We start from the raw sequence: 27,690 nt of genomic DNA, 5'->3' as shown, positions 1-27,690 counted from the left end.
TCAGTCCGCTACCACTGCCAGGCGTAGAATAAAACACGAAAAAATCTCTGATATTTTTGTGTTTTACGAATGAATGAAGACGCAACTGGCTCTCACATTTCGGTAGTATGTCGATGGATGGTGTTATTATGTTAAAAACTTAGCATTTACTGCCGTAATTAACTGGAAGGCGTTAAAATGGACGGTTAAATACGGCTGGTAAAATCAATGGCATACCTTTAGCCCCGGGAGGATAGGCTTCCCCCACTAGGTCAGTAGTGGTCTGGCTCGAGTCGTGATAACAACTTGCTCAGTGGAGCGTTTTATCATTATTACTTTTTTAATAGTTTATCGTAATTTCACGAATCTTCGTCGTGATTATATAATTACCTGTGGTGATTATCAGTGGAAAAGTGTTCATTACTATATAGCTTTTTATTATTATAATATATGAGAAAATCACTAAACTTGAATTATATAAAAGAATTTATACACATGTCAAGAATTGTGTTAAGATTGTTCAGAAAATTTATTTTATTTATTTTATTATTATATTTTAGTGTTAATTTATATTTTATTTCTCATATTTTCAGTGCTATATTGTCTTCCATATTTCAACATTTGATTATACGTTTATATACATAAACAGTCGATACATCATAAAAAAATCTGGCCAAATCCGGTAAAGCAATAAAATTCGATTCTGTCTGGCTAAAGTCCGATCAAAATTCTGCCCTCAATTTGGTCAAAATCTGACCAAAATTTACTTTCGAAACCTTTCAAAATCTGGTCAGAATTTGAATAAAAGCCTTTCAAAATCTGATTGAAGCCTTTCAAGATCTGTTTGAAATCTGGTTAGTCTTTCAAAATCTGATTAAAGCCTTTCAAAATCTGTTCAAAATCTGATTAAAGCTTTTCAAGGTCTGCTCAAAATCTTATTAGTCTTTCAAAATCTGATTAGAGGCTTTCAAAATCTGGTCAGAATCTTATTACAGCCTTACAAAATCTGGTCAGAATCTGATTAGAGCCTTTCAAAATCTGGTCAGTCTGATTAGAGCCTTTCAAAATCTGATTAGAGCCTTTCAAAATCTGTTCAAAATCTGATTAGAGCCTTTCAAAATCTGGTCAGTCTGATTAGAGCCTTTCAAAATCTGGTCAAAATCTGATTAGAGCCTTTCAAAATCTGGTCAGTCTGATTAGAGCCTTTCAAAATCTGGTCAAAATCTGATTAGAGCCTTTCAAAATCTGTTCAAAATCTGATTAGAGACTTTCAAAATCTGGTCAGAATCTTATTACAGCTTACAAAATCTGGTCAAAATCTGAAAAGAGCCTTTCAAAATCTGGTCAGAGTCTGATTAGAGCCTTCCAAAATCTGATTAGAGCCTTTGATAATCTGGTCAGAATCTGATTAATGCTTTCAAAATCTGATTAAAGCCATTTAAAATCTGGTCAAAAATCCAATAACAGAATGGCCCAAATCCGATCAAAACCTGGTCAAAATCCAATCAAAATCTGGCCAAGACCTGGTCAAAATCTGGTCACATCCTGGCTAAAATCCAGTCAAAATCAAGCGAAAATCTGTTCAAATTATGACCAGAATCTGGCAAAGACCTAACCGCAACCTGATATCAGTGAGACCAAAATCTGGATAAATTTTCGTCCAAATCCGGCCAAAATCTGATCCAAATATACTACTGGTCAAAAATCAGGACACAGACTGACCCAAATCTGGTCAAAATCAGGCCAAAAACTGACACAAATCTAGTAGAAAAAATCAGACCAAAAACTTATCAAAATTTGGTCAAAAACTTATCAAAATTTGGTCAAAAATCAGGCCAAAAACTTATCAAAATTTGGTCGAAATCAGGCCAAAAACTGACACAAATCTAGTAAAAATCAGGCCAAAAAACTGACCCAATTCTTGTCGAAAATTGGTCAAAATCGGGCAAAAAAAAAACCTGGCCCAAATCTAATAAGAAATTGGCCATAAATCAGGTCAAATTCTAGTAAGAAATTTGGTCAAAACCTGGTTAAAATCATGCCAAAATCTAACCCAAATCAAGTCAAAATCTGACCCAAACCAAGTCGAAATTTGGTCAAAATCTGACCCAAAATCTGGTTTTAATATCTCTTTAAAATCAAGTCGAAATCTGGAACTGCCGTAAAGGACATGAAATTACTTAAATATGCCGTAACAGAGCTACTTATAAAGTATATACTGTAGCAAATTACAAAGTACAATCCAACCCACGAGTTATAAAAAGGGTAATTAGATAAACACGTAAAAACACATAAAAAATACAGATAAAATTATAGCTGTAATCAGAGCAATGCTTCATCATGCTTGATTTTTCTTCCAGATTAGATGATGATATGACGATCGCTCCAGAGGTCAAGTGACCTGACTCAAGGTCGAGTTCTTATCTCGGGTCGAAGTATGCTTGGTAAGTGATTTTAAAAAATTTCGAAGTGTTTAAGTAACAAAGATAAGAGTATTTTATACTTACACAACATGGATTTACTTCATTTTTGGTCTGTTCTCATAGTAAACAAATATGTTTTTGTAATTATCAATCCGCCTGACTCTAAAAATGCTTGATGATTACGTAAAAAAATATTAATAGATGAAGTCATGGTGTCGTTCAGCTGCTAACTTCCAGAGCAAAAAACAGTTCTCACGCTTTAAAGACTCATTTCTCGCGGACTTAATCAAGTTTCGTTCTGTTCTCATAATAGTCGTATATATATGTATATAATCTTTAGTTCAAAAATCACCCAAAAATGTACGAGTATTATAAAAAAAATAAATATAAAATCAAATCACGGTCTCGTTCAGCTTGTGACTAACCAAACTAAAAACAGCTCTCGCTATCTACCAGACCAACACGTTTGAATTTCAACCGATTTCCGCCTTTCAGCCGTCGCACCTTAAGGGCCAAAGTCGCCAGTCATCCTCTTATTCAATCTCCCACCGGAGCTTTGTTCTATACAACGGACCGATGGAGTGGACCAGTCTGTACGGGGACTGTCCCAAGATGGTGCTCGGGTTGACGATCGGGGCTGGTATCCTTGTCTACTACCTCGTCGAGGCCGTCAAGGTGAGTTTTTCTCGCTCAACTTAACAGTGAGGTACCTCTGGGAGAGGTGGGTGGCCTTAAAGGTAATACTTCAGTAAAATATCCCCCGAAATTCGTCCATTAAATATTTCTATAACCCAAGGGGGCAGGTGAGGACACTGCTGGTTTCGTAACTTTAACCGTTTAGCAGCCTCTTCGAGGCCGTCAGAGGCCGGTTTCTTACGCTTTTGTAGATGGAATTACCTCTTAGGACCTCAATCTTCCATATACTCCCCCAATTAGCAGCTAAAATAGACTTAATTTACAATAAACTCCCCATACATTCAACCATGCAGGCATCTCGACAAGGGTGGTATTGGGGAAGGTAAGATTATAAATCCGCTGAGTAATATCTTGGTTTGGTTGACAACTTCTCCTAAAGTATTATAATAATAATGATAATAATATTCCCTGTTATATTTCTATTATTATAATCACCACGGAATAATCGGAGAGGCCTAAAATATCGCCCATGATAGTGCATATTTCTAAAAAGGATAGTCATGATGATGACAGTTTTAAATAAGGGTGCGGCATCACGGTAACTGGCAACTGAGGTGGTGGCTAAGTTGTCTGTTTTAGCGTTTGTTATTATTTAATTCGATCATTTAGAACGTCTAAGAATGAATAAATAAATTATATACGAAGAAACACACATTTTCCTAATGTTTCTGTTAGTAAAGTATTGATAATTCACGAGAGAATAGCACTTTTTAAAAATGGTGATTTAAAGACCTAACTGGTAACTCTGTCCTACCATTACGTAAGTACTACTACTAGGCTGTTAAGGCGACCATTTCGTCTCGTTTCAAATACTTGAATGCAGAGGATGACCTGCATCCTATTTAAGTAGCGTGCCCAGACGCCGAGGGGCATGTCAATTTGGGAATTATTCGGCGTCTTTCGTCCTGGGTATATATCTAGGAGCCCGGAGATAAATGCCCTCTCGGCACCTGGGCACAGCTGACAACCCAAGCGAACACGTGCGTCAGTGATGACGAAATCACGTACACTCAGAAACACACGCACATGAATAAACACATACACACTTAATATATTCATAAATAAGGGACATGACGGGAAACCCAAATGACTAGGGCACAAAATAATGTAGTCAGTCTCATATGAGACTAACGCACACCTCGCTAGCAGACGGGCGCGCGTAGACGAACTTTGCCAAGTTTTAGAAGCGCTCGCGGGGGACAAAGGCCGCTAATTCTAGACGTCTGTAATATAATTAAAACTCCTTATTTTATTTTATTTTTGTATTTGGCGTTCTTAGTTCAATGCCCCCATTGATATGGCACCGAATGTCGCCGGTAGGGGTAATGACGTCACATGGAAGTGTACAGAGCTGGGACTAAAATAAACAATGGCATCTTCTTCTTTGATGATAATAGTGGTTTATGAGGTCCTTAATTCCATTTTTTCATCTGTCATATCAGATATACCGCCAAGATTACTTACTAAGCCAGTCGAGACGGCAAAATCCCTTGTGAGACGTTAAGTACCGTCCGGTCATTGTTAAAAAACCACCCAATGACTTTTGTTATATTTTGCCGTAGTCTCAGACACTAGGCCTATCTTTGTTTTATATCTTCCTTCACGCTTACAGATAATCACGTCAGGTACTGCTCTCTCTCTCTCTCTCTCTCTCTCTCTCTCTCTCTCTCTCTCTCTCTCTCTCTCTCTCTCTGTAACACGCCAAGTTTGGCAAACTGTGTATCCAGTAATACAATAGTCTTACACGATTTATGTCATTGTACGAGCCAAGTTTAGGGAGGGAGAGAGTAAGAGAGAGCGTTCTCCACTGTGCTGTCTACGTCTCCATCCTGTCGTTCATTATTGCGATATCGATCACTAGGTCTTCGGTAAAGGCCAGTAACAGAGAGAGAGAGAGAGAGAGAGAGAGCGTAACACTGATTAGAACAAGGGTTGAATGACTTCTTTGATACCAACATGCACGAAAACGCCTTACATAAATCGACTTCGGTTGAGAGGTGAGGTTAGGTTGAAGAAGCCTCGCACGTAATATGTATATACATGTGCATCCTAATAAGTACGTGTGTATACTTATATGTACGTATTAATACGTACTACATGAATTTGGCGACGTGATTTGGTTAGTTATACATGTGGATATAGTGGATATATATACTATTATATAATATTAATAATATATAATATAATTATATATCTATATATATATATATATATATATATATATACACGTATATATATTATTAAATGCACGGATGCACACGTATGCACGAATGCCGGAAGTGTGCAATACACATCACCGCTCTAGGGAGAGAGAGAGAGAGAGAGAAATAAAATATATAAGTGGGTTGATTTTGTTACTTCAATAGCGTGACTCTTTGCACGAGAGATCTTTTCAAAGGCGCCACCTGGGGCTGCCTCTCTCTCTCTCTCTCTCTCTCTCTCTCTCTCTCTCTCTCTCTCTCTCTCTCTCTCTCTCTCTCTCTCTCTCTCTCTAGGTTCAGTGAAAGAATCCCAAACCTCAATGATAATTTGACATCCTTCCGAAACGTAAGAGAGAGAGAGAGGTTTCATAACCGGCCAGAGTGCTATAGTCTTTAGTCTCATATGTATACTTGTCCGTGCATTGGTTTGCTGTGACATTTCTCCATTCTGTTTGTCATTCTCCTGTTTCTGTATATTCCTGGGTCTTCGTCTACTTTTATCAGCCCTTCTTCCCATGCACTGCTTAGCCATTGGTGTCTTCACTGGTTTTCAGATATTGCTCCAGTGCTCTGCTCTCGCTGTTGACGCAGTCCTCTATGCTTAGTAGCCCTCTCCCTCCTTCCTTTCGTGTCATGTATAGTCTGTATTTGGTCTTGGATGTGGTATTTTGTGCATTGTCATATGTTTCCTAAGTTTTCTGTTCTATGCTACGGAGTTCGGCCTTCGTCCACTCCACTGCTCCTGCGCTGTATCTGATTACTGGCACTGCCCATGTGTTTATGGCTTTTATCATATTTCCGGCGTTTGGTTTTGACTTGAGTATCGCCTTATCTCTGAATATATTCTTTCCTGGTCGTGTCCTTCGTCTCATGGTGTTTTATAATCCTCCATCCATTATTCCTAGGTATTTGTATCCTGTCTCATCTATATGTTTGATGCTATTCCTATCTCGTAGCTTTATCCCTTCAGTCCTTGTCACGTTGATTTTTTTTTTTTTTTTACCAAGGCACGTTTTTCTATTCCAAACGCCGTCCTGATGGCACCAGATACAATCGTTACAATCAAGATTTGGATATCTATTTCCTCAGTTCTCTGGATGTCGTCTATGAACATCGGATGGTTAATTCGTTATAACTATTATTTTTTTTTTACTGTTCTGACCTACTTACTGGGACTCAACCTCGCTTATATTAAATATTATGTGAAGTATTAAGTCACGAGATAATTCCCGAGCCACAAGCCGAGGATTTAATGTATCATTTAAGACGAATTTCAATGACCTATACTGGTTCACTTAAGGTAGATTCTTGGGTGAGCCTACGCCTGCGAGATGTTCGTTTGGCGGACGCTGATTGGCTGGGAGCTGCCTACCTCCCAGTACCAGCCAATCAGTGGCCTCCAAACAAACGTCTCGTAAGCATTTGGCTCTCCAAGAATCTACCTTAAGTGAACCAGCTATACACGCCTCGTGGCCTGACTTATTATGCTAATCTCCCAAATGATAAGAAAAAAATTGGTCGGTTCGTGACTTTAAAATCATTTGGAGTGACCTTTTTTTCTGCAAAAATGCTCGAATGATGTTGATTCACCTCTTGTATGGTCGGCAAACGGACGAAATCAGTCACTGCAGATGCATCAGTCATTCCGACGCTCCAGTGCCTCTCCTTCGTCAGTTGGGAGCTGTAGGGATCCTCTCGACGACGCCTAGTTGAAGGACCTGCTGGGACGGAGGGTCGCTTCGTGATGGTCGTAGCGAACGGAGCTAAGTTCCTCTCCTTCTTCTTCTTGATCAAGAGCTTCAGGACGCTCGGGAGCTTCGTCGTGAGCAGCGTCAGGTTCCTGGGGGCGATCGTCTTGAGCAGCGTCAAGATACTTTCGTTCTTGGGCAGGCGCCCTAATGAATCCGTCGCCTTCAGTAGCACCGTATACGCGATCGTCTGGAACAGCTCCCGGTTTTTTCTCTTGTTCTTCCTCGCCAGAGGCTCCAAGACCAAGACTCGCGTCTTCGTCAGTGTCATCATGACCTTTGTGAAGACCACGAAGTTCCTCTTCTCCACCAGAAGCTCCTCCAGGACGTCGGTCGCGGTCGGGTTCGCCAGGGGCATCTTCACCAAGGGCGCCAAGGTCCTCCTTGCAAAGTCTGTGGGTTTCCTGATACCTCGGAAATCGTCGTCTTCGACGGGAGTCCTTGGGAGTCTATTGGTCGTGTCGTCGTCAGCGGCAGCAGACGTCCGGGGACGTCTAGTGTCGTCTACGTTGACACTTTCGTCCTCTACGGGAGTCCTGGGTCGTCGAGCACTTTCTTCTTTGCGAAACGTCATAAGCAACGTCGTCCCATTATCGCCGAAGTTAACCGAAGTCGTGAAATAAACGAAGATTCGTTTACTTTTCTTCGTCATCAGAATCCCCCAAAACCGACGCATGCAGGTTTCGCGGACGCCCATTCAGGAGGTCCTCTTAAACGGGTGCTTGCTAGCTTGTTAAGACGCCCATCCTCGACGAGACAGACAGACGCGAACTCACGCACAAACACATTCACACCGAGACAGCCAGCATCCATTTACCTCATTGAGCTGATCAAGAGGGTCACCTCTCTCTGCTTGGAATGATTCTATGAGTGTTGTCCTGTTTGCTTCTGCGGAAAGGGGTTCCTCAGGGCCATCTTTTGGGATCAATTGTGTTTGAATAGAGCCTGCTGTTGCTTAGTCTTTTTTGGACGTGACGGCTGAGGAGGTCACTCAAGGGACGATATTCGGGTGGGAAAGAAACCGTGACCCCAAACCCCCACCCCCAAAAAAAAAAGACATTTTACGTGGATATATATAAGTGACGTGGGAAATAGTGGAGATAAGCTCCTCCCATTTATGCTAAACCAAGCCCCCTTCGTCCGCTACCCCCAAAAAATAACTGGATTAATAAAGATAAATATATTTTGTTTCTTAAAAGGTAGGTTTTGTACATGCAACTTCCCCGGCAGATATATACTTAGCTTATGTCTCTGACGTCCGACAGAAATTCGAATTTCGCGGCACACGCTGCAGGTAGGTCAGGTGATCTACCCCCCTGCCGCTGGGTGGCAGGAATAGGAACCGTTCCCGTTCTAGAACCAGATTTTCTCTGTCGCGGTAGTGTCAACATATGTTGTTGCTACCTCCTGACTTGATTTTCGTTTTTCATCGCCATCGCATCTTCTGGTCTGTCTTTTGCAGGGAAGTACTGGGTCTTTGGTTCGGCATACGCTTTTATTAACTTTTTTAATGAATTTGGTTCTTCGAAAATTTCGAAGAAATATATGACGTGTAACTACCGAAATTTCGGTAGACACTCACCATAGTTTGCAAGAAAGGGAAATATTAATATTTATTCATTAATATGTGTAATAAGTTGTTTAGAATTGATTGAGGAAATATACTGACTTCCTACTTTAGGGAGTCAGTAAAGCATGTAACTAGATAAGTTTCTTTTAAAAGTTTTTAGAAACTCGTACTAACGAGCAATTAGAGTATTAACAGTACTAGTAGTGTTGCATCCTCATCACCTTCTTACTTCGCAAGAAACTTCAAAAATTCATAATTGCAATTTGAAGACAAGGATTGTGGCTCAAAATGCGAGCTATTGAAAGGTAAGAAGTGATTACTAGTGTTCCCAATTGCAGTGGAGGGTGCGTCTGATCGGCTCTGTCTCGCTCCCAGGCCTAGACCTCTTCAAGCTCCCAAGCCCAGGGGAGAAGGAATGTCGAAAGCTTAAGGGGGTTTCAGAGAATCCCCACCGGTCAGGCGTCCCCCTCGGCAGGTTCTGTAGAGCGTCCCAGACTGCCAAGGATAGCCATTGAAAAGGCATCCTTAAAAAAGTGCGTCTCTTCATCTTACATCCGAAAAGACGAAGAAGGTATATGTTTTGAAGATCTAGCGCGTTCTCTGAAAACTAAGAGAACACTGAGCTGCCTGAGCAAGAGCCAGCCAGGAACTTAGGAAGCCGCGTTCCAGCAAGCTAGCGTGAGCCACGTTCCAACAGCCAGCAGCGAGCCGCGTTCCAGAAAACAGACTAGCGCGAGCCGCGTTCCTACAACCAAACGCGAGCCGCGTTCTAGCAACTGAGCGCGAGCCGCGTTCTAGAAAATTTTTCTTGGCTCAAGGCGCCTTCAAAGAGACGAAGCGCCAGCCTGGCGCAAATTGCGCCAGAAAAACAGAAGGCTAGAGCAAGGAGCCTTATAGTACAGTGGCAATCAGAACGATCCTTCCATTGAACGTTTCCGGCAAGAGGCTCTTTCTAAAAAGGGGTCTAGTAGGCGCTCGGAACTATCAGGGCGCACGGGACCTTCCACACAAGCGAACGTTCCAGGAGCGAGTCTCCTTTCTAGCGTGCGGAACATTCCAGGCGCGCGGAACTATCCAGGCGCTAGGCGCAAGGAGCCAGGCGCCAGAATATTCCAAATCTTCTTAAGAGAGAGAGGTCAGTCGCGAGGCTCCTCTTTGAGTAATGCGGACACACTCCTTCATTCATGCTCTTCCCTCGTTATGAAGAGGCAAGCGCTTTGGGAGTTTTTCTTATAAGAATCTCATCGACGTTTGGGTATGATGGCGGATAGGAAATATCTACTTCCTTCCGTAAACCCTACAGACGAACAGGAATTCTGTCTCTTCCGCGATTTATGAGGAAATCACGAAGATTTAAAGAGTTCCTGGATTAACTTTCTTCCTTAAGGAGATATATATTAACGAAAAGAACGAAGACAGTAAAAATTTTTCCTTTATCTGCCTCGGCAGGGAAAGAAGGTAGTTGAGTATCTGCTGTATGAGAATACGATACGGCAAATCACACATACCGTAGTTACTTCTTTGTAGAGCAACTCAATTATCAGTATCCTTCCAGGAATTTCCTAGGAAGGACTACGCTTAAAGGGATTGTTAAGACAACACCTACTTAGCTTCTAGATTTATCGAAGTCTTGTTTCGCTTAAATATGCATTAATAAGAACTTCTTGAAGTTCGATAATTTCACTTATATAACTTACCCGGTGGTTACATATAGCTGTCGTCTCCTGACGTCACGGCAGAATTTGAAATTCGCGGTAGCGCTAATGGTTTGACAGGTGATCCCTCTACTCCCGCCCTCTACCGGGTACCGGGAACCATTCCAACCATAAATCAGAAGTTTCCTGCCGTCGGAACCGGTAACACGGTTCCTCTGCTGGTTGGAATTTGGATTTGATCATCTTGGTTTTCTCCTTTTGGTGATGTACCTTGAGTTTACTGATCTTTTTGCTAGCGCTATAGTTATTTTGGTTTTGTTTGATATTGTCCTTTTTAGGAATTATTTTGAATTCTTCACGATGTCTGACACCGGCTCTGTTCAGTATAGGGTGTGTAGTAGTGGGTGTAAGACTAGACTTCTTAAAGCTTCACTTGATCCTCATTCTACTTGTGTTAGTTGTAGGGGACGTGAATGTTCTTTTGAGAATACGTGTGAAGAATGTAAGTCTCTAACATCTCAGGAGTGGAAGGCACTGGGAAAGTATATGAGAAAGTTAGAAAAGATAGAATCAGAAAGGCTTCACAGAGATCTTCTTATAAGTTAGTGAGTAGCCAGGATATTCCTCTGAATTCTATTAATCCTGTTCCTATTAACCCCGTAGTGGTTGCTCCTGCCCTCGAATCTGTATCTCCCGATCCCGTGTCAGTATTACGAGCCGATATGGACTCGAAATTTGTCTCTTTCCTCACCACTATGCAGAAAATGGGTGAGACAGTGCAAGAAGTGGTAGTTAAGTGTGATAAATTACTTAGTGCAAGTGTAGTGGAGGAGGTGGTTGTTCGGCCCGTTCGTTCTCCTAGGTCTAGGCCCCTGTCAAACTCCCCAGATCCTGGGAGGAGGCATGCCGAAAACCGAAGGGAGGCGAGCGGGACCTGCTCCCGAGCAGCCGCCCCCTCAAGCAATCCTGTAGCCGTATCCCAGGATGCTGTCGCTCACCATTGGAAAGGTGTTGCGAGGAAGTGTTTTTCGTCAAGTGACTCTAGTTCAGATGTTTCCTCTTATAGAGGTTGGCGTAATAAGACTTCTAGACCGCTGAAAAGGTCGCGCGATGTTTCGCCTGCTGCGGTTCCCAAGAAGGTGGCGGCTGCCGAACCTTCTTGTAGTTTTTGGGAGGAGCCTGAAAGCTTTTTCTCCCTGGCCGGTTTCGATTTATCGCCCTTCTCTCATAGAAGTGGAGAAGCCGAACACGCACACTCCTTCGGAGCCTTCTCCAGAGCCTCCTCAAGCGATAACTCCTGCGGCTCCAGACGTGTTTGTGGATCATCCTTCTACACCTCCCGCGCCTTCTACGTCGGTGGATCCTCAACCTTCGGTGTTTGAACAGATGAATGCCAAGTTAGGCAGTATCTTGGAGCTTTTTGGCAAGTCTCTTTCGTCCCCGAATGCGCTCCCGACCGCCTTACATCTTCCGCAGACTACTGTGCAGTCCTCTTCGCAGGCTCCTTTGCAGTCGCCTCTTCAGGCTCAGACGCTCCATGTGACTCTCTTCAGACGCCACTTCAGGCGCCTGGTCGGACTCCTTTCCTGACTCCGTCTATGGCGCCACGTCAGGCTCTCGCTCGAGCGCCCAGCGCGGCCGCCAGCTCAGCAGCCAACGCAGCCGCCAGCTCAGCCGCCCGGATACGTCTCAGTACAGGCTCAGACGTCTTCTCCTGCTTTCTCACACCCTCCTCGGACGCGTCAGGGTGCGACTTCGCCGAACAGGATTCCTCTTCCGATGGAATGTTCGCCAGTTTCGTCGAAGGAAGCTTCGGAGTTGGAGGAAGAAAGAGAAGGACTTACAGAAAAAGACAAGCATTTGTCGGGGTATAAACTCCTTTTACGATCCTTCGTTGACACTTTGGAGATTCTTTTGCGCCTTCCGTTCCAGTTTCTCCTAGTTCGCAGTGGAAAAAGGACAGTAAGCCTGACTCCTCGTCCTCGTTCACGCGCTCGTCCTCTCGATTTCGGCTAAGAAAGCTATCAAGAAAGTTAACGCTTGGCTTTTGGAGAAGAGGGAACAGGGGAAAAATGTTTTTTGTCTTCCCCCTTCGAGACTTTCGTCAAGGAACCGTGTCTGGTATGACACTGGTAGAAGTTTTTTTCCCTGGGTGTGACTGCCTCCGCTCAGGGAGACTTTTCTAGTCTCGTGGACTCTTCCCGCAGAGCAGCCCTTAATACTGCTAAGATTTTCTTTTTCAACAAATGAACTGGAGCATCTTTGCAAGAGTGTTTTCCGTGTTTTCGAAGTTGTTAGCTTCCTGGATTGGTCCATTGCTTCGCTGGCCAGGAAAGTCAAGTCATTTGGACTTTCGGAGGAGCAATTGAAGGATTTTGCCTCGGTACTGGATTGTATCGATAAAGGCATCTGTGATGGAGCTTCGGAGCTCGCTGCCATTTTCGCCTCTGGAGTGTTGAAGAAGAGACAGCTTTGGTGCTCCTCCTTGTCGAAAGGGGTTTCATCGAACCAGAAGTCTGCTTGCTCTTCTCTCCTTTGGACAAGAAACACCTATTTCCGCAAGAGATTGTGAGCGAGATCGCTCAATCTTTAAACAGCAAAAGCGACCCAGGATCTTTTAACACAGTCAGTGAAGAAGCCCAAGGAGATAGCTCCGGTTCTTTCTGCTTCTCGGAGTGCTCCCTCCACGGAAGCTCCTAAACCATTTCGAGGGAGAGCTCCGTTCGATCTTCCTCCAGGTTTCGTGGGAGAGGTAGAGCCTCTTCTAAAACCACTCCCTCTTCCATCAAAAAGTAGGCCCGTAGTCCTCCACCACAGCAGTAGGAGCCAGATTACACCTTTTCTGGCAGACCTGGTTTCATCTCGGAGCGGATCCTTGGACGGTCCAGGTCCTGAAGGAAGGATACACCATTCCGTTCATCAAGCACCCCCCTCTCACAGAATTTCCTGTGAATTTGTCAGCCTACTCGGAGAACTCCGAAAAAATTTGCTGCCCTCCATCAAGAAGTTCTCGCCTTACTGGCAAAGAGGGCCATAGAGTGGACTCTGCAGGAACCAGGATTTTACAATCGCCTTTTCCTGGTAAAGAAGGCCACGGGGGGTTGGAGACCGGTGTTGGACGTCAGTGCCCTGAACGTCTTTGTCCTGAAGACGAAGTTTTCTATGGAAACGACCCAATCGGTATTAGCAGCTCTTCATCCTGGAGATTGGATGGTTTCCATAGACCTTCGGGACGCTTATTTTCATATTCCGATTCATTCGGAATCGAGAAGATTCCTGAGATTCGTGTTCCAGGGCGCATTTTTATCAGTTTCAGGGCCTCTGCTTCGGCCTGTCGACAGCTCCACAAGTGTTCACCAGAGTTCTGTCGTCAGTAGCAAAGTGGCTTCATCTAGACGGGATACGAATATCCATGTATCTAGACGATTGGCTTCTCAGGGCAAGGTCCAGACAGAAGTGTGTGGAGGACCTACAAAAGACTTTAAGGATGACGGAAAGCCTAGGTTTGTTAGTAAACAAAGAAAAGTCATGTCTCACTCCTTCTCAGGAGATAGTTTATTTAGGAGTGAGACTGAATTCAGTTCTTTTTCAGGCTTTTTCCGTCTCGCCAAAGGATCGACTCTTGCCTGAACAAAATAGACTAATTTCTCGTCAGACAAACTTGCTCGGCGAATCAGTGGATGAGCCTTTTAGGAACCTTGGCTTCAATAGAGCAATTTGTAAGTCTGGGCAGGCTCAACATGAGACCACTTCAATTTTACTTGAAGCAGAAGTGGCAAAGGAAGAAGTTCCCAGACTCCTTCGTGTTCCCCATATCGGAAGGAATCAAACAGGACCTACTTTGGTGGAAATCAGAAGGAAGGCTAGAGGAAGGCTTGTCTCTAAGCCAGTTGAGCCCCAACCTTACTCTTTTGTCAGACGCATCGGACAAAGGGTGGGGAGCTACTCTGAGAAAGGAAGTGTGGGTCTTTGGCAGATTCATCAGAAAAGCTGGCACATAAATCTAAAAGAGTTGAAGGCGATTCATTTGGCTCTAATGCACTTCAAGACAGAGGTAAGAGGGAAGTAGTGCTGGTTCAAGCAGACAACACCACGGCTCTCTCTTACATAAAAAAACAGGGGGGGACACACTCGTTCTCTCTGTGCGAGGCGGCGAGAGACCTACTCATTTGGGCGAAAGAGAACAAGGTTGTCTTGAGCACAAGATTTATTCAAGGCTCGAAGAATGTAAAGGCAGACATTCTCAGCAGGAGAGGACAAGTCCTCTCCACAGAGTGGACATTACATCCTCAAATATGCAAGAAGCTTTGGGGGATTTGGGGATGTCCTCAGTTGGATCTCTTCGCCACAAACAAGACAGCTCGTCTACCACTGTATTGCTCCCCAGTTCCAGACGAGGAGGCGTTTACAGTGGATGCCATGCTTCTGGACTGGTCAAATCTGGATCTGTATGCCTTTCCACCTTTCAAAATGCTAAGATTAGTTCTGGCAAAGTTCAGAGGTCATCAGAACGTCAGGATGACTCTGATAGCCCCCTTTTGGCCGGCCAGGGAATGGTTTCCGGATATACTACTGCTGTTGACGGACTTTCCAAGAGAGTTACCGTTAAGGAAGGATCTACTCAGACAGCCCCACTTTCTGAGGTTCCATCACAACTTGTCCGCTCTTCGACTAGTCGCCTTCAGACTGTCGAGCATCTCCTCAGAAAGAGAGGATTTTCAAAGAGAGCTTCAAGGGCTATTGCTAGACCAGAGAGAATCCTCTGATCGAGTGTACCAAGCTAAGTGGGTCCAATTCAGAGCTTGGTGCAAAGAAGAAGGAATTTCGTCTTCTAAGACCTCTATAGCTCAGTTAGCTAACTTCCTTCTTTTTCTTCGTGAGAAGAAGAAGCTTTCTACCCAGACGATTAGGGGTTATAGAGCTATGTTGTCTTCTGTGTTCAGACATCGAGGATTAGACATTTCTAATAATCAAGACCTCTCAGACCTGATTCGTTCCTTTGATACGACCAAGACAAAGGAGTCAAGAACAGTAGCTTGGAACCTGGATGTAGTTCTTAAATGGCTGATGTCAGATAGATTCGAACCGATCTCCTCTAGTTCTTTTAGAGATCTGACCAGGAAGACCCTTTTTCTTTGTGCTTTAGCATCAGCTAGAAGAATCAGTGAGCTGCATGCTATTGATAAGAGAGTTGGATTTGCTAAGGGCAATGCCATTTGCTCATCAATGCTGGGGTTTTTGGCTAAGAATGAAAATCCCTCACGTCCTTGGCCTCGTTCTTTCTCTATAAAGAACATTTCGGAGTTAGTGGGCCTAATGAGCCTGAATGTCTTCTCTGTCCCAGTGAGAGCACTTAGACATTATGTGCAAAGGACCAAAGGTATAAGAGGTAAGAGTGATAACCTGTGGTGTTCAGTGAAAGATCCTTCTCGTCCTCTTTCTAAAAATGCGCTCTCCTTTTTAAGGAGTTTGATTTCTGAGGCACACGGACAATGTCAGGACTCAGATATCAAAGTGTTTAAAGTCAAAGCTCATGAAATTAGAGCAGTGTCTACGTCTATGGCCTTTAGACGTAATTAAATCTACATATTGGAGAAGCAATTCTGTCTTCGCATCTCATTATCTGACAGATTTGCAAACCACATATGAAAATTGCAGTACATTGGGGCCATTCATTGTGACTGACACGGTATTGGGTGAGGGAGAGAAGGATGTATCCCATCCTCACTAACTTTTCTCCTTGATTATGTTTTTTGTATTTTTAAGGTTGTCTGAAGATACAGGGAGTTTTTTGAGTATCTTTCAGTCTTTTAATGTCTGGTGTATTTCTTAAACGGTTGTGGTGATCCCTCGTTTTTCATTGTATTTTGTGGTGATTTGTACTGCGCCCTGAGCAGGGGCATTATAGTCTTGTCCGTTACGGTCACGTCCTCAACGGCAAGTACTTATTATTGTGTCCGACGCACGGATCCATATATCCTGTCGGTACAATAAAGGCCAGCAGACTACAGAGGCAGTAACCACTGAGTCAGCGGTCTTTAAAGGTAAGGAACCTATATCTTCGGATAATTCCAACAAAGTTATTTTAGCTGCCATTGTCCCACCACCTAAATGTGTCAATCAGCTATATGTAACCACCGGGTAAGTTATATAAGTGAAAATGACATTTTTATAATAATATAAAGTTTCACTTATACTTACCCGGTGGTTACATAACGAAGCCCGCCCTCCTCCCCTCATATGGACAGGTAGGCATGAAACTTCTGATTTATTGTTGGAATGGTTCCCGGTACACGCGTAGAAGGGGCGGGAGTAGAGGGATCACCTGTCAAACCATTAGCGCTACCGCGAATTTCAAATTCTGCCGTGACGTCAGGAGACGACAGCTATATGTAACCACCGGGTAAGTATAAGTGAAACTTTATATTATTATAAAAATGTCATTTTTATAAGATTCCTTTATTTAATGGAGTAGCTGGCAACTCTGGAAGAGTAAGGCCAGACGGCTAACGGAGACTGCTATCGCGCCTTAGAGAGTAATAGAGACCAACGCAGTAACATGTAGGTGTCGGTCATGAGTGTTTGGTTACATGTCTCTCTCCTGCGGGATGGAATAACTAACCGTGTCTCTCCCCTACAATCGCGGTTTTAGCCTCGGATTGAGGGGATAGTTAAGCAAACATAAATAAAATATTGTCTGCCTTTTGCTAAGAAGCTTTCAATAAGAAAGATATTACAACCTTTCAATGCTGTTTACCGTAGGTAAACATTATTAAAGGATTCTAACGCAGCGGAACTCTATATTATATGATGCTCTCATGCTTACGAAAGCCATGGCTTATTAGAGTACATGCTTAGTGAGAAGATGAATGTAGTAGAAGAGAATTCACTTTAAGACTACGGTATGGTAAAGTCAATCTTATGCACATACCGAGGTTAACTACAGAATTCCTAGTATCCTTACAAAGGTTTCCTAGATTAATGCTGTTTACCACAATGTGACAGTAGTTATAAAGGAGTCTAATACGGCAGAGCGAAATAATATAATTCTCTCATCCTTTCGAGAAACGCACACAACCTTTTTAGAATCGGATATTGCTCAAGAGAAGATGGGTGATCGGATGGGAAACATTCTCTTAGTGGCAGAAGTTGTTTCCCTGAATGGGACTATACTACGTATATAAAAGTTTTTCCTACTAAGAACGGAATTAACACGTGAAGGATGTCGGGTACCATAAGGGCACAGATGTTCTGGCACATAACCTTTAAAAGAACTAGAAGGAAGCGCAGCCTGGCGCAAAGCGTCAGAAGCGCCAGCCTGGCGCAAATTGCGCCAGAAGCGCCAGCCTGGCGCAATGCGCCAGAAGTACCATCCAAGATATTTTCTCGTTTTAGCGAGTTATTAACCTAAGAGGTCCAGTAGTGGTTGGTTTGGTGTTGCTTCTCACCTCGGTGGTCGCGGGTTCGGTTCTCGGCCATTCCATTGAGGAGTGGAGAGATGTGGATTTCTGGTGATAGAAGTTCACTCTCGACGTGGTTCGGAAGTCACGTAAAAACACCATACAAACAAACCAGTAGCCTCTCGGAGGCTCGGTAACGGCAAGATTCGTTCCTGATTTCGTTACCCATTTAATCGGAAAGGGGTCGCTTACAAGGAATGATGAAATGATTTTTTTTTTAATCACTTAGGCCAATTCCACGACTCTCTCATATCGCAAAGAGCATCGAGAATCTCTTTTTTCGCCCCTGTTCGCGTTAACAAAAGAGAACCTATTTGGGAACAGACACGGAACGTAACGATCCTTAAAGGTTCGATGCAAGATTTTGCATGTCCGTGAGAACCTTCTCGATCGAAGATAATAACTGTTAACGTAGTTCTAACATTTATTGAAAAGAGTTTTGAGAACCTGCGAAAGTCTTCATAGATCTCTTCGCAAGGCAGTCTATAGGAACAGGCTTCCTATAGACTGCTTCCTTTCCTCGAACCAAGAGAGGTAGCAATATACGACCAATCTTTAATTTAAAGAAGGGGAATAAACTTTAGTCTTTTTTCCCTAGTTATAAATTCTTAACAGATATTAAGATAAATGGGCGTCAAAGGAAGAGAGGATGAATGCCTCATTTTGGCCTTAGAGAGGTTGGATTCACAGAAGTCACGTTCTTCTCACAGCATGTTTCGTAAGGCTTTTCCAAGAGTATCTGGATATTCTATCAGAATCTATTATAAATAGACCTGAAAAACCTCTCCACTCTGAGTCTTTCCACGTGCAGACTGACCAGAAGTGGACATGAATGAGAGGATTTTTCAAGGTAAATGACAATAGTCATGGCTAAGACAGAATTGCTGCATATCGTGCTAGATGGAATGAGGAAACTGTCCTCTTCCGATACCTCTGTGAACCACATAGCGAGGTTTTTTCTTCACTTTCAGAGGGAAGAATCACCTATGTATATATCTGCTATCAAAGAACGCAGTAAAAGGCTATACTCTGTCTCTACAAGGGGAATTAGAGATAACAGAGGATTAAGATCTTCGGGATCTATACGATACCGCAATACGACAAGAGTAGGATATCATGTAGTACTTCGAATGGAATTTTTTTTTGTGGCCACAGATTCCGTGTTCCGACAAAATGGAACTGCTCCTCATCAAACTTCTTTGAGGAAGTTTATGAAGGAATTCTTTGTTTCTCTTAGCCCTAAACGACCAAGAAGACAAGTGAATTTTTTGTGCATTGGAATCTCGCATCAGATTCAATGGAGACTCGGCAATGGGTTCTTGCCAGCATAGTATGTCTGGCAAAAGAACTAAATCCCTCTATTCCTGACGCAACGCTTTCAGATAGAAGTTTAGTTGCCCAGGCAGGGTACTTACATTTTCATCTACAGAAGAAGAGATGGTTTAAACGTTTGCCTACAGAGTCTTCGGGGTGCGATGAGGGCTCAAAATGCTTCCCAGAAGGTATTCAGAAGAATACAATAAGAGCTAGAAATCAGGGTTCCGCCCAATTTCAGCTCAGTCTCTCCTTCGACTTCCAGACTCCTTCCCTTCCTTCGGGCAAGGATAGGGAAGATTCTGCAACGAGGAACCTCATCAACATGTAAGAAGAGATCTCGTTAGCAAAAGAAGTGTTCACGAAGGATCCTCCTCGGAGGAAGACTCTTCTCTCTCGTATTGTTAGATATCCTGTCGTCTACTGGGTGTAGCTGACTAAAATCACCTCCCCTTGCCAGGGGCCAAAAGCTCAAAGGGGAAGAATTTCTTCCACCCTTCTCCAGTCTCCTGATAAACTATTTGGTTGTTCAGGACTCTCGGACAATGTAGCGCCAGCCAAGCGCCAAATGCCAATACAGGCGAAAAACGCCAGAGGCGGACAGTTCCAAGGAACTCTGTCCATGGCCGGATACTGAGAAGGAGCGGGCCTCCAACCTGGCGCAAATGCGCCAGAGGCGGGAACAATCGGACAGATATAAGAGTGTCCGATGTGGACATCGCCAGACAGCCTAGAGACTCTTCCAAGCTCGAAGCTCCAGCAAGTGTGGAGGAGCCAAGCCAGGCGCGAGGCGCCAGCCAGGCTCTAGGAGCAGCCAGGCTCTAGGAGCCAGCCAGGCTTCTAGGAGCCAGCCAGGCTAGGAGCCAGCCAGGCTCTAGAAAGCCAGCCAGGCTCTAGAAGCCAGCCAGGCGCCATCCAGGTGCCAGGCTCCTTCAAGGCTAGGCTCCAGTCAGGATTGAGGATCCATCCAGGCGCAAGGCTCCTTCCAGTAAAGAGAAACCTAAAGCTCTGTCATGTAAGAGGGCTAGTCCCCATTGATATGATACAGTAGGCTCTGCCATGTAAGTGGGTCAGCCCCCATTGGCACGATCCGAGAAGGCTCTGTCGTGTAAGCGGGCTAGCCCCCATTGACATGATCCAGAAGGGTTTGTCAGTCATAGGTCCCTACCTCGCTGAAACTCTTGAGGCATGCAGACTCATAGACAGTAATCATGAAGTCTTCTGCCAAGCTCCAGGCGCAAGGCGCCAGCCAGACGCAAGGCTCCAGCCAGGCGCGAGGCGCTAGCCAGGAGGGAGGAGCCAATCAGGCGCCAGCCAGGCGCGAGGCGCCAGCCACCAGGCGCAAGGCTCCAGCCAGGCTCTAGGCGCCATTCAGGCGCAAGCTCCAGCCAGGCGCGAGGCGCTAGCCAGGCTCCAGGCTTCACCCAGAAGAGATCTATATCAAAGAATGAATTGGCCTTCTTTGAGACAATGTGATCTCCTAAGCACTTGACAAGTGCATTGATGATTCCTTCAAACAGCTGAGAATTAAAAGCGCATGAAGTGCGAGCTTTTCGGTATTCTTGTTCTTTCCTTAACAATATGTCATAAGGACATATTAGCTGTCACATACGGGAGATGCAACTCTGTGTTGACTTCCCATATCCGAAGGATGTCAAGATAACCTACGAGAGATCCTTCTCTCTTGGTTGATACGTGTCTGCGTATACATTGCTGGGATAGGGAGCCGATACTGATCCTTAACTAGTGAGTTAAATTTTAGTTAACGTCGTGTTTTTTCTTTGGGTTGTTTGAAAGGAGTTTGGGGATAACTCTTTTCAACTTAAGCACTAACCCTCGTGTTAGGATCAGGTGATCGGGATCGGTGTTGTGCTCCTTAATTATGCCACTAGGCATAGGCATATTGTCATGTAAGAGGCTCTGTCGAGTAAATGGATAAGACCCCATCGACAGACCCACAAGAACTCTTAGCCATAGGTCACATCCTCGCTGAGGCTCTTGAGGCAAAGCAGATTCCTAGGCATTAGCCATGGAATCTTCCGCCTGAACAAGTAGGAACCAAGGTTTTATTTATTTTTTACCTACAACGTATGTTGTTTACCTGTCTATTCAGTAAATAGTTGTCTCTTACCCACCACCAAGGGTGTCAATCAGCTAAGTATATATCTGCCGGGGAAGTTGCATGTACAAAAATGATATTGTTAGAATACAATAAAGTTTTGTACATACTTACCCGGCAGATATATACGATGAATGGCCCACCCAGCCTCCCCTCAGGAGACAGGTGGAAGAGAAAATCTGGTTCTAGAACAGGAACGGTTCCTATTCCTGCCACCCAGCGGCAGGGGGGTAGATCACCTGACCTACCTGCAGCGTGTGCCGCGAAATTCGAATTTCTGTCGGACGTCAGAGACATAAGCTAAGTATATATCTGCCGGGTAAGTATGTACAAAACTTTATTGTATTCTAACAATATCATTTTACGTGGATATATATAAGTGACGTGGGAAATAGTGGAGATAAGCTCCTCCCATTTATGCTAAACCACGCCCCCTTCGTCCCCTACCCCCAAAAAATAACTGGATTAATAAAGATAAATATATTTTGTTTCTTAAAAGGTAGGTTTTATCATACTGACTGATATATAATTCTTCTCTGATATATTATTAGAGATTTTACATTTTTTTTCTCATTTTTTTTAATCTCTCTACATTCCATTCTCTAGTATGAATGTCTAAAATTCTCTCTCTCTCGAAGTACTCTTTCGCTCCCTTGGAAGACTATCTCTCTCTCTCTCTCTCTCTCTCTATCTCTCTCTCTCGATCTCTCTCTCTTCTATCGAAGTACTCTTTTCGCTCCCTTGGAAGACTCTCTCTCTCTCTCTCTCTCTCTCTCTCTCTCTCTCTCTCTCTCTCTCTCTCTCTCTCTCTCGAAGTACTCTTTCGCTCCCTTGGAAGACTATCTCTCTCTCTCTCTCTCTCTCTCTCTCTCTCTCTCTCTCTCTCTCGAAGTACTCTTTCTCTCCCTTGGAAAACTATCTCTCTCTCTCTCTCTCTAAGTACTCTTTCTTTCCCTTGGAAAACTCACTCTCTCTCTCTCTCACTCTCTCTCTCTCTCTCTCTCTCTCTCTCTCTCTCTCTCTCTCTTGGAGTACTTTCTTTCTCTCTTTTGGAAAACTCTCTCTCTCACTCAAATCATCTCCAAATGCTACCAAATAGGACCCTCCCCTTTCCATCCTACAAAACATCGTGAAGAGTCCTTCACGCCCTCTAACTCTCTCTCTCTCTCTCCTTCCAGCGGCCGCTATTGGCGTGCAGAGCGGACAGTTCCTGGAGATCCTTCCTGGAGAAGAACCTGAGCATCCTGCAGGAGAGATACTGGCCCACGCCCTGGTGCTACGAGTCCAGGTGTCAAACAATCCTTGCCTCGGTCCTCAGGTCTCGGATTCCTGATATTGAGTACAGGAGGTTGGTCTCTCTCGCTCTCTCTGTCTCTTTCTCTGACTCTTTCTGTATCTGATCTGGCGTCACAATTCTTGAGGTCAAGGGAGGGATCAATAGTATTTTAACTAGGGGTGACCTGACCCAAGAGTCTGACCTTTGACCTGTAGGTAGTTCGCTTCAGTCTAGGTACGGGGGAGTTGTACGGCTGTCAAATCTCAAAGGACGCCTTCTGTATCCTCCCAGGGAGGTCCTACAGCTGAAGGATGGCGGGGAAGTGTGCCTCGATTGGCTGGACGTGGGCGAGGACCCTGACAAGCCGAGCATCATCATCCTCCCAGGCCTGACGGGGTCGTCGCAGAGCGAGTACATCAAGAGCTTCATCCTGACGGCGAAGGAGATCGGGATCCGGTGCGTCGTCTTCAACCACAGAGGCAGAGGGGGACTGGAGCTAAAGGTATGCGACGTAGTCAGTGATGTAGTCTCAGTCGGCGTCTGTCTCCGCGCGCTCTGCGTTGTGTCGGAAGTGTCAGAAAAGTTTGAGGTTAGGTTAGGGTAAGATTATGGAGGTGAAGAGCGAGTCGTTTGGTGAAAAAAGTCAGGAAACGACAGGGGATGAGAGCTCAAACCTCCAGCATAAGAGACAATGATGCTGGATGGCAAAAAATAAAAGTTGCACAGACCGATGAAAACATTTGAAAGTAACTGGTTCCTTGTATTTTGCAGACCGCCCGCACCTACTGCGCCGCCAACAGCGATGATCTTGAGGAGGCCATCTTGCACATCAAGGGCCTCTATCCCAACGCTCCCCTCATGGCCACAGGCATTTCTCTCGGAGGGTGAGTTTTCGCAAGTTTTCTTCTTTTTCTCCTTCCTCTTTCTCTGCCTTGTGTTCTTCTCTTTCCCTTCTACTCCTCTCGGTTCCTTCCTCTTTTATCGCCCGAGTGTTGACCCTTGCTCCATTTGCTTCCAGACTTCTAATTGCTGCACTTCAGTGAATAATCTTCCAACATTGCTGGTCCTGTATAGATGAAACTGGTCCCGAAAAGAAAATTACGGCAAACAAACCTTTCCTCCGCAGGATGATCCTGGGCAACTACCTCGTGACGCGCAGAGAGAAGGCCGCAGAGTACCTGGTGTCTGCCATGGTGCTCTCCATCCCCTGGAACGTGTTCGTCGGCACAGAGAGCCTGGAGAAGCCCCTCTGGAACCTGCTGCTCAACAGACACCTAGCAGGATGCCTCTGCAACTCCATTAGGAACATGAGGAAGCAGCTGGAGGGGTATGACTGGGACCTAGATCATGTCATGCAGGTGAGACTGATGGACGACAAAGTTTTGTTCCTCCAAGTTCAAATTCCGGCCATTTTAGATGTGTCAGGGTTCTAAGCAAAGCTTCGACATTAATGAGGATAGTTCAGGATTACTGGACATTAAAACCTTAAATTTTTCACTCAAGTTCTAAGTATATTTATTCGTTCCTGAATCGGACACTAATTACCTGGTCAAGCTCAAATTTCTCTTCAGATGGAAGAGTTCTGTGTAGGATAGAGGTCTAGACTCAAGCTCACATCAGCTTGTCAAGTAAATCTTCTGAGCTTAGGCCTTACAACTTTCTTTAAGTATAAAGTATGAGTTTTATTTTTTGGTCGGACCAGCCTGCAAAAGTTCACATTCTTAGATAATGTCCCGATCCAACTGTTCTTAAACTCATCTTTCAAGTCAAAGTTCTAAGATCGAGCTCAAATCTACCTGGAGGCTTAGAATTAATAGACCTAGACTTACTCGAACTTAATACCATTAACCACCTCCCATCTTGCAGAGCAAAACCATCCGGGAGTTCGACTCACGGTTCACAGCCATCCAGTTCGGATACAGGGACGTGGAGGATTACTACCGCTCGGCCTGCCTCCACGACAAGCTGGATGAGATCAAGGTTCCTCTCCTGTGTCTGTCGGCTGCGGATGACCCATTCCAGCCCATAGAAGGTATGAAATCTTGGTCCATGTTAGGTAATAATGAGAGCTAAGACCATAACTCTTCTTAACCCATGGAAGGTAAGGATGGTAGCCCACTAAGTTTTCTACCAATCTAGTTAAATCAGTTCGCTTTACAGCTCTGACATCAAATGGTGCTCAGACCTGGGTCTTTCTGCAGGTGAGGAAAAGGACGCTATTGAATTCTCCTAAGGGCCCATGTCAGATCCTTGTGTTGATTTGGTTAGTGATGAAGTTACTTCATCACAAAATTAGACAGCAAATTATTGATTGATATTTCTTTCACAAATGCCTAACTGGCATATATCTACCGGTCCATTAACCGTACCTTACTTATGTTCATAATGCGTCATAAAGTGTACGTTTTACATCATTAATGAGGTCATTCGTATTTTGACAGCCCATCTCTTGAATAAAAGTATTATAAATATCACTGTTGGTCTTAAACGTTCTATGCTATGGTAGATTCACATCAACCGTGCATTTGATGTCTAAACCAGTCCCTTACGACACTCCTGGTTGACTGTTGATAAGCCAATCACGGGGCTGGAAACTCAGTCTCTCTCGAGAGTTTACATGGGTAGGATCTATGTTCCACCTCTCCTGAGGGATACGTCTTTCAGGAGAGGTGGAACATACATCCTGCCTATGTGATCTATCGAGAGAGACTGAGAATTTCCAGCCCTGCGATTGGCTTAATAACAGCCAATCAGGAGCATCGTAAGGGACGGGCCTAGACATCAAATGCACGGTTGATGTGAATCTACTATCTAAGTTTACACTTGTGCAGACAAAACTAACCTTGAGGAACGTCCACCAACAGGCATCCCCATAGAAGCTGCCAACAAGTCCAGCCACGTGGCCATCGTCATAACGGCGCGAGGCGGCCACATCGGCTTCATGGAGGGCATCCTACCCACCAACACCTACTACAGCGACCGCCTGTACAAGCAGCTGATCCGGGGCATCTTCTCCAGCCTGGGGGAGATGAAGGAAGTGCAGAGGGAAGCCATGAGATTCGCCGAGGAGAACGAGCCGGCCAGAACGGAGAAGGCGCCAGCATCTTAACCCCCGGCATCCCTTAGAAGAAAATTGTGTTGTTTCTTATCTTTGTTGTACATTTTTTGCTGTTTATTATTATTAATATAATGTGACGATTCTTGAATCAGTCCAGTTGTTAAAGAGGTGCTGTCGTGAGCTAGCAGCGACGTGGGTGAATAACTTACGGGTCGGCTTTACGATGACAGAGGGCATCGTATAGTCACAAGTTTACAGTGTTGTGAAGATTACCCGGTTACATTATACTAAGAGCAATAACTTGATGGCGAAATGAATATTGTACGTCGTACGAAGACGGGAGACAACTGCACGCATTATAATAAGCCACAGAGGCAGTTCTACAAGAATTACTGGACATTTATAACTATAGAATCATTAACACATCACACACAGACAAAAGACTGTATACGTGACCCTCTAGATTACTTGTACGAACTGACTCGACGCCATAATTGCCAGGTCAACAAGTCCCATCAGGGGTATTCCCTGCTACACCTGTACACCTATACACTAACTGTACGATGTCTACAGATGCTCACAAAAGTAATTTAGTACAAATAACTGTTTGAGGATAGATATCTGTTAATCTTATTTATATAAATAAAGGTAGAAGACCACCACCAAAAATTATATATTAAAAGTTGATATATATATATATATATATATATATATATATATAGTTATATATATATATATATATATATATATATATATATATATATATATTACAATCACAATGTTACTGCTTTAATATTTTATCGAAAAACCAAATTGTATCTTTAAATATTTCTTTTAAAGTAAGTCTAAATGTAATGAATATTTTGAACATCTTTGAAATATGAAAAATGTAATTATTAATTTAAAAACCTTTAAAAAGAGAAATGATTTGTGAATGAATTAAGTAAATAAAAATGAATTATGAAATATATTTATGGATGGAAGAAAACGGATTTATTCGCAACGAGAGAAAACGGGAATTAATGTTTCTGGGGAAACTACTTTAAATTAGACTAAATTCAAAGGTTTCGTCGTGTTTTTAGACCTAAAAACTATTGATCAAATTGTAAATGGAATATAGAAAACTAGTCAGGATGGAAGATTAATAAATGATTATTTAAAATAGAGAATTTATTCGTCAATTTCGCTATAGGTACTTTTTTTAACGTTAATTCCTTTAATCTACGCAAATTTGTTTCAAGTTTAAAAAAATAAAAAAATAATAATTTCCACTTTTATTTTGAATTTTTGTCTTTTAAAATAAACTATGTGAATGCAACACCTCACTCCAATGTTGTTTTATGTTGTCTCTTGTCCAGGATTGTTATGAAGCCTATACGCATAGCTGGGTGTTGGCCAGCATATAGGCCTATTGTTCCTAAAAGAGGCACTGTTATGGCACCTCCCCCCCACCCACCCACTAACCCCCAATTAACCCTTCATTAGTGCCAGCCATGTTATGTATTTATCGCTTGAGAGAGAGTCTAGATTAATTGGGGATTTATCAGTAGGATTTTAGGATTAAAAAATAAGGTTTGTTATGAAAGTCTGGTGTTTGATTTCAACCTTTAGGGATTTCGGGAAATAAGTGGCCTAGGCCTATGCATCTGCGTTTATGGCACTAACCCAAGGAGATGCACAGGCCTATGCACCTAAGGCTACGGCATGCCTTCAAAGGTATGCCTTAGCCTAAGGTAATCCAGCAATTGCAAGACACTTTAATATAGGGGTACTAAAGCCTTTATCAAACCCAGGCTAATGTCCCGTAGAAAATCCTTTAAAAAAATATTTAATTTGAGGTCATTCAAATATAGCTCTTATCAAACCCTTGGCTAACACCCTTAAATGCCTTTATTAAATGAATAGGTCATAAGTTTGTTTAAATTTAAGATAACCTAAAAAATTTCTCCCAAAACTTAGGCCTATGAAAGAAAAAAACTTTTAAAACTGAAAAATCTTTAGGTCCTATTATGAGCTGCTAAACCGCCGGCATTCAACACAGAGTACCATATTACACAGGCAAGAAACTGTATTCCTGCTCATTACACACTGTAAGACGTCTCTCCTCTCTCTCTCTCTCTCTCTCTCTCTCTCTCTCTCTCTCTCTCCGCCAGAGAACCTGTTGGCAAAAAGCCTCGATCTAACAGTTCCA

At 43.6% G+C, this 27,690-nt stretch overlaps 1 protein-coding gene across 1 annotated transcript; it reads left to right on the top strand.

The window, feature by feature from the left end:
• Positions 1-254: 254 nt before the first annotated feature.
• LOC135204836 (phospholipase ABHD3-like) lies at positions 255-26,158 on the top strand. The gene is made up of 9 exons (XM_064235044.1): positions 255-374; positions 2,340-2,423; positions 2,898-3,077; positions 22,344-22,513; positions 22,733-22,943; positions 23,213-23,325; positions 23,568-23,799; positions 24,308-24,473; positions 25,306-26,158. Exons 3-9 carry the CDS (start codon positions 2,979-2,981, stop codon positions 25,548-25,550), a joined length of 1,236 nt encoding a protein of 411 aa, XP_064091114.1. The 5' UTR covers positions 255-374; positions 2,340-2,423; positions 2,898-2,978; the 3' UTR covers positions 25,551-26,158.
• Positions 26,159-27,690: the final 1,532 nt, after the last annotated feature.

This window comes from Macrobrachium nipponense, chromosome 47, assembly GCF_015104395.2.
Source record: "Macrobrachium nipponense isolate FS-2020 chromosome 47, ASM1510439v2, whole genome shotgun sequence".
NCBI classification, from domain to species: domain Eukaryota; kingdom Metazoa; phylum Arthropoda; class Malacostraca; order Decapoda; family Palaemonidae; genus Macrobrachium; species Macrobrachium nipponense.
The sequence above is the reverse complement of the archived record's forward strand: the minus strand, read 5'-3'. Positions and strand labels throughout refer to the sequence as shown.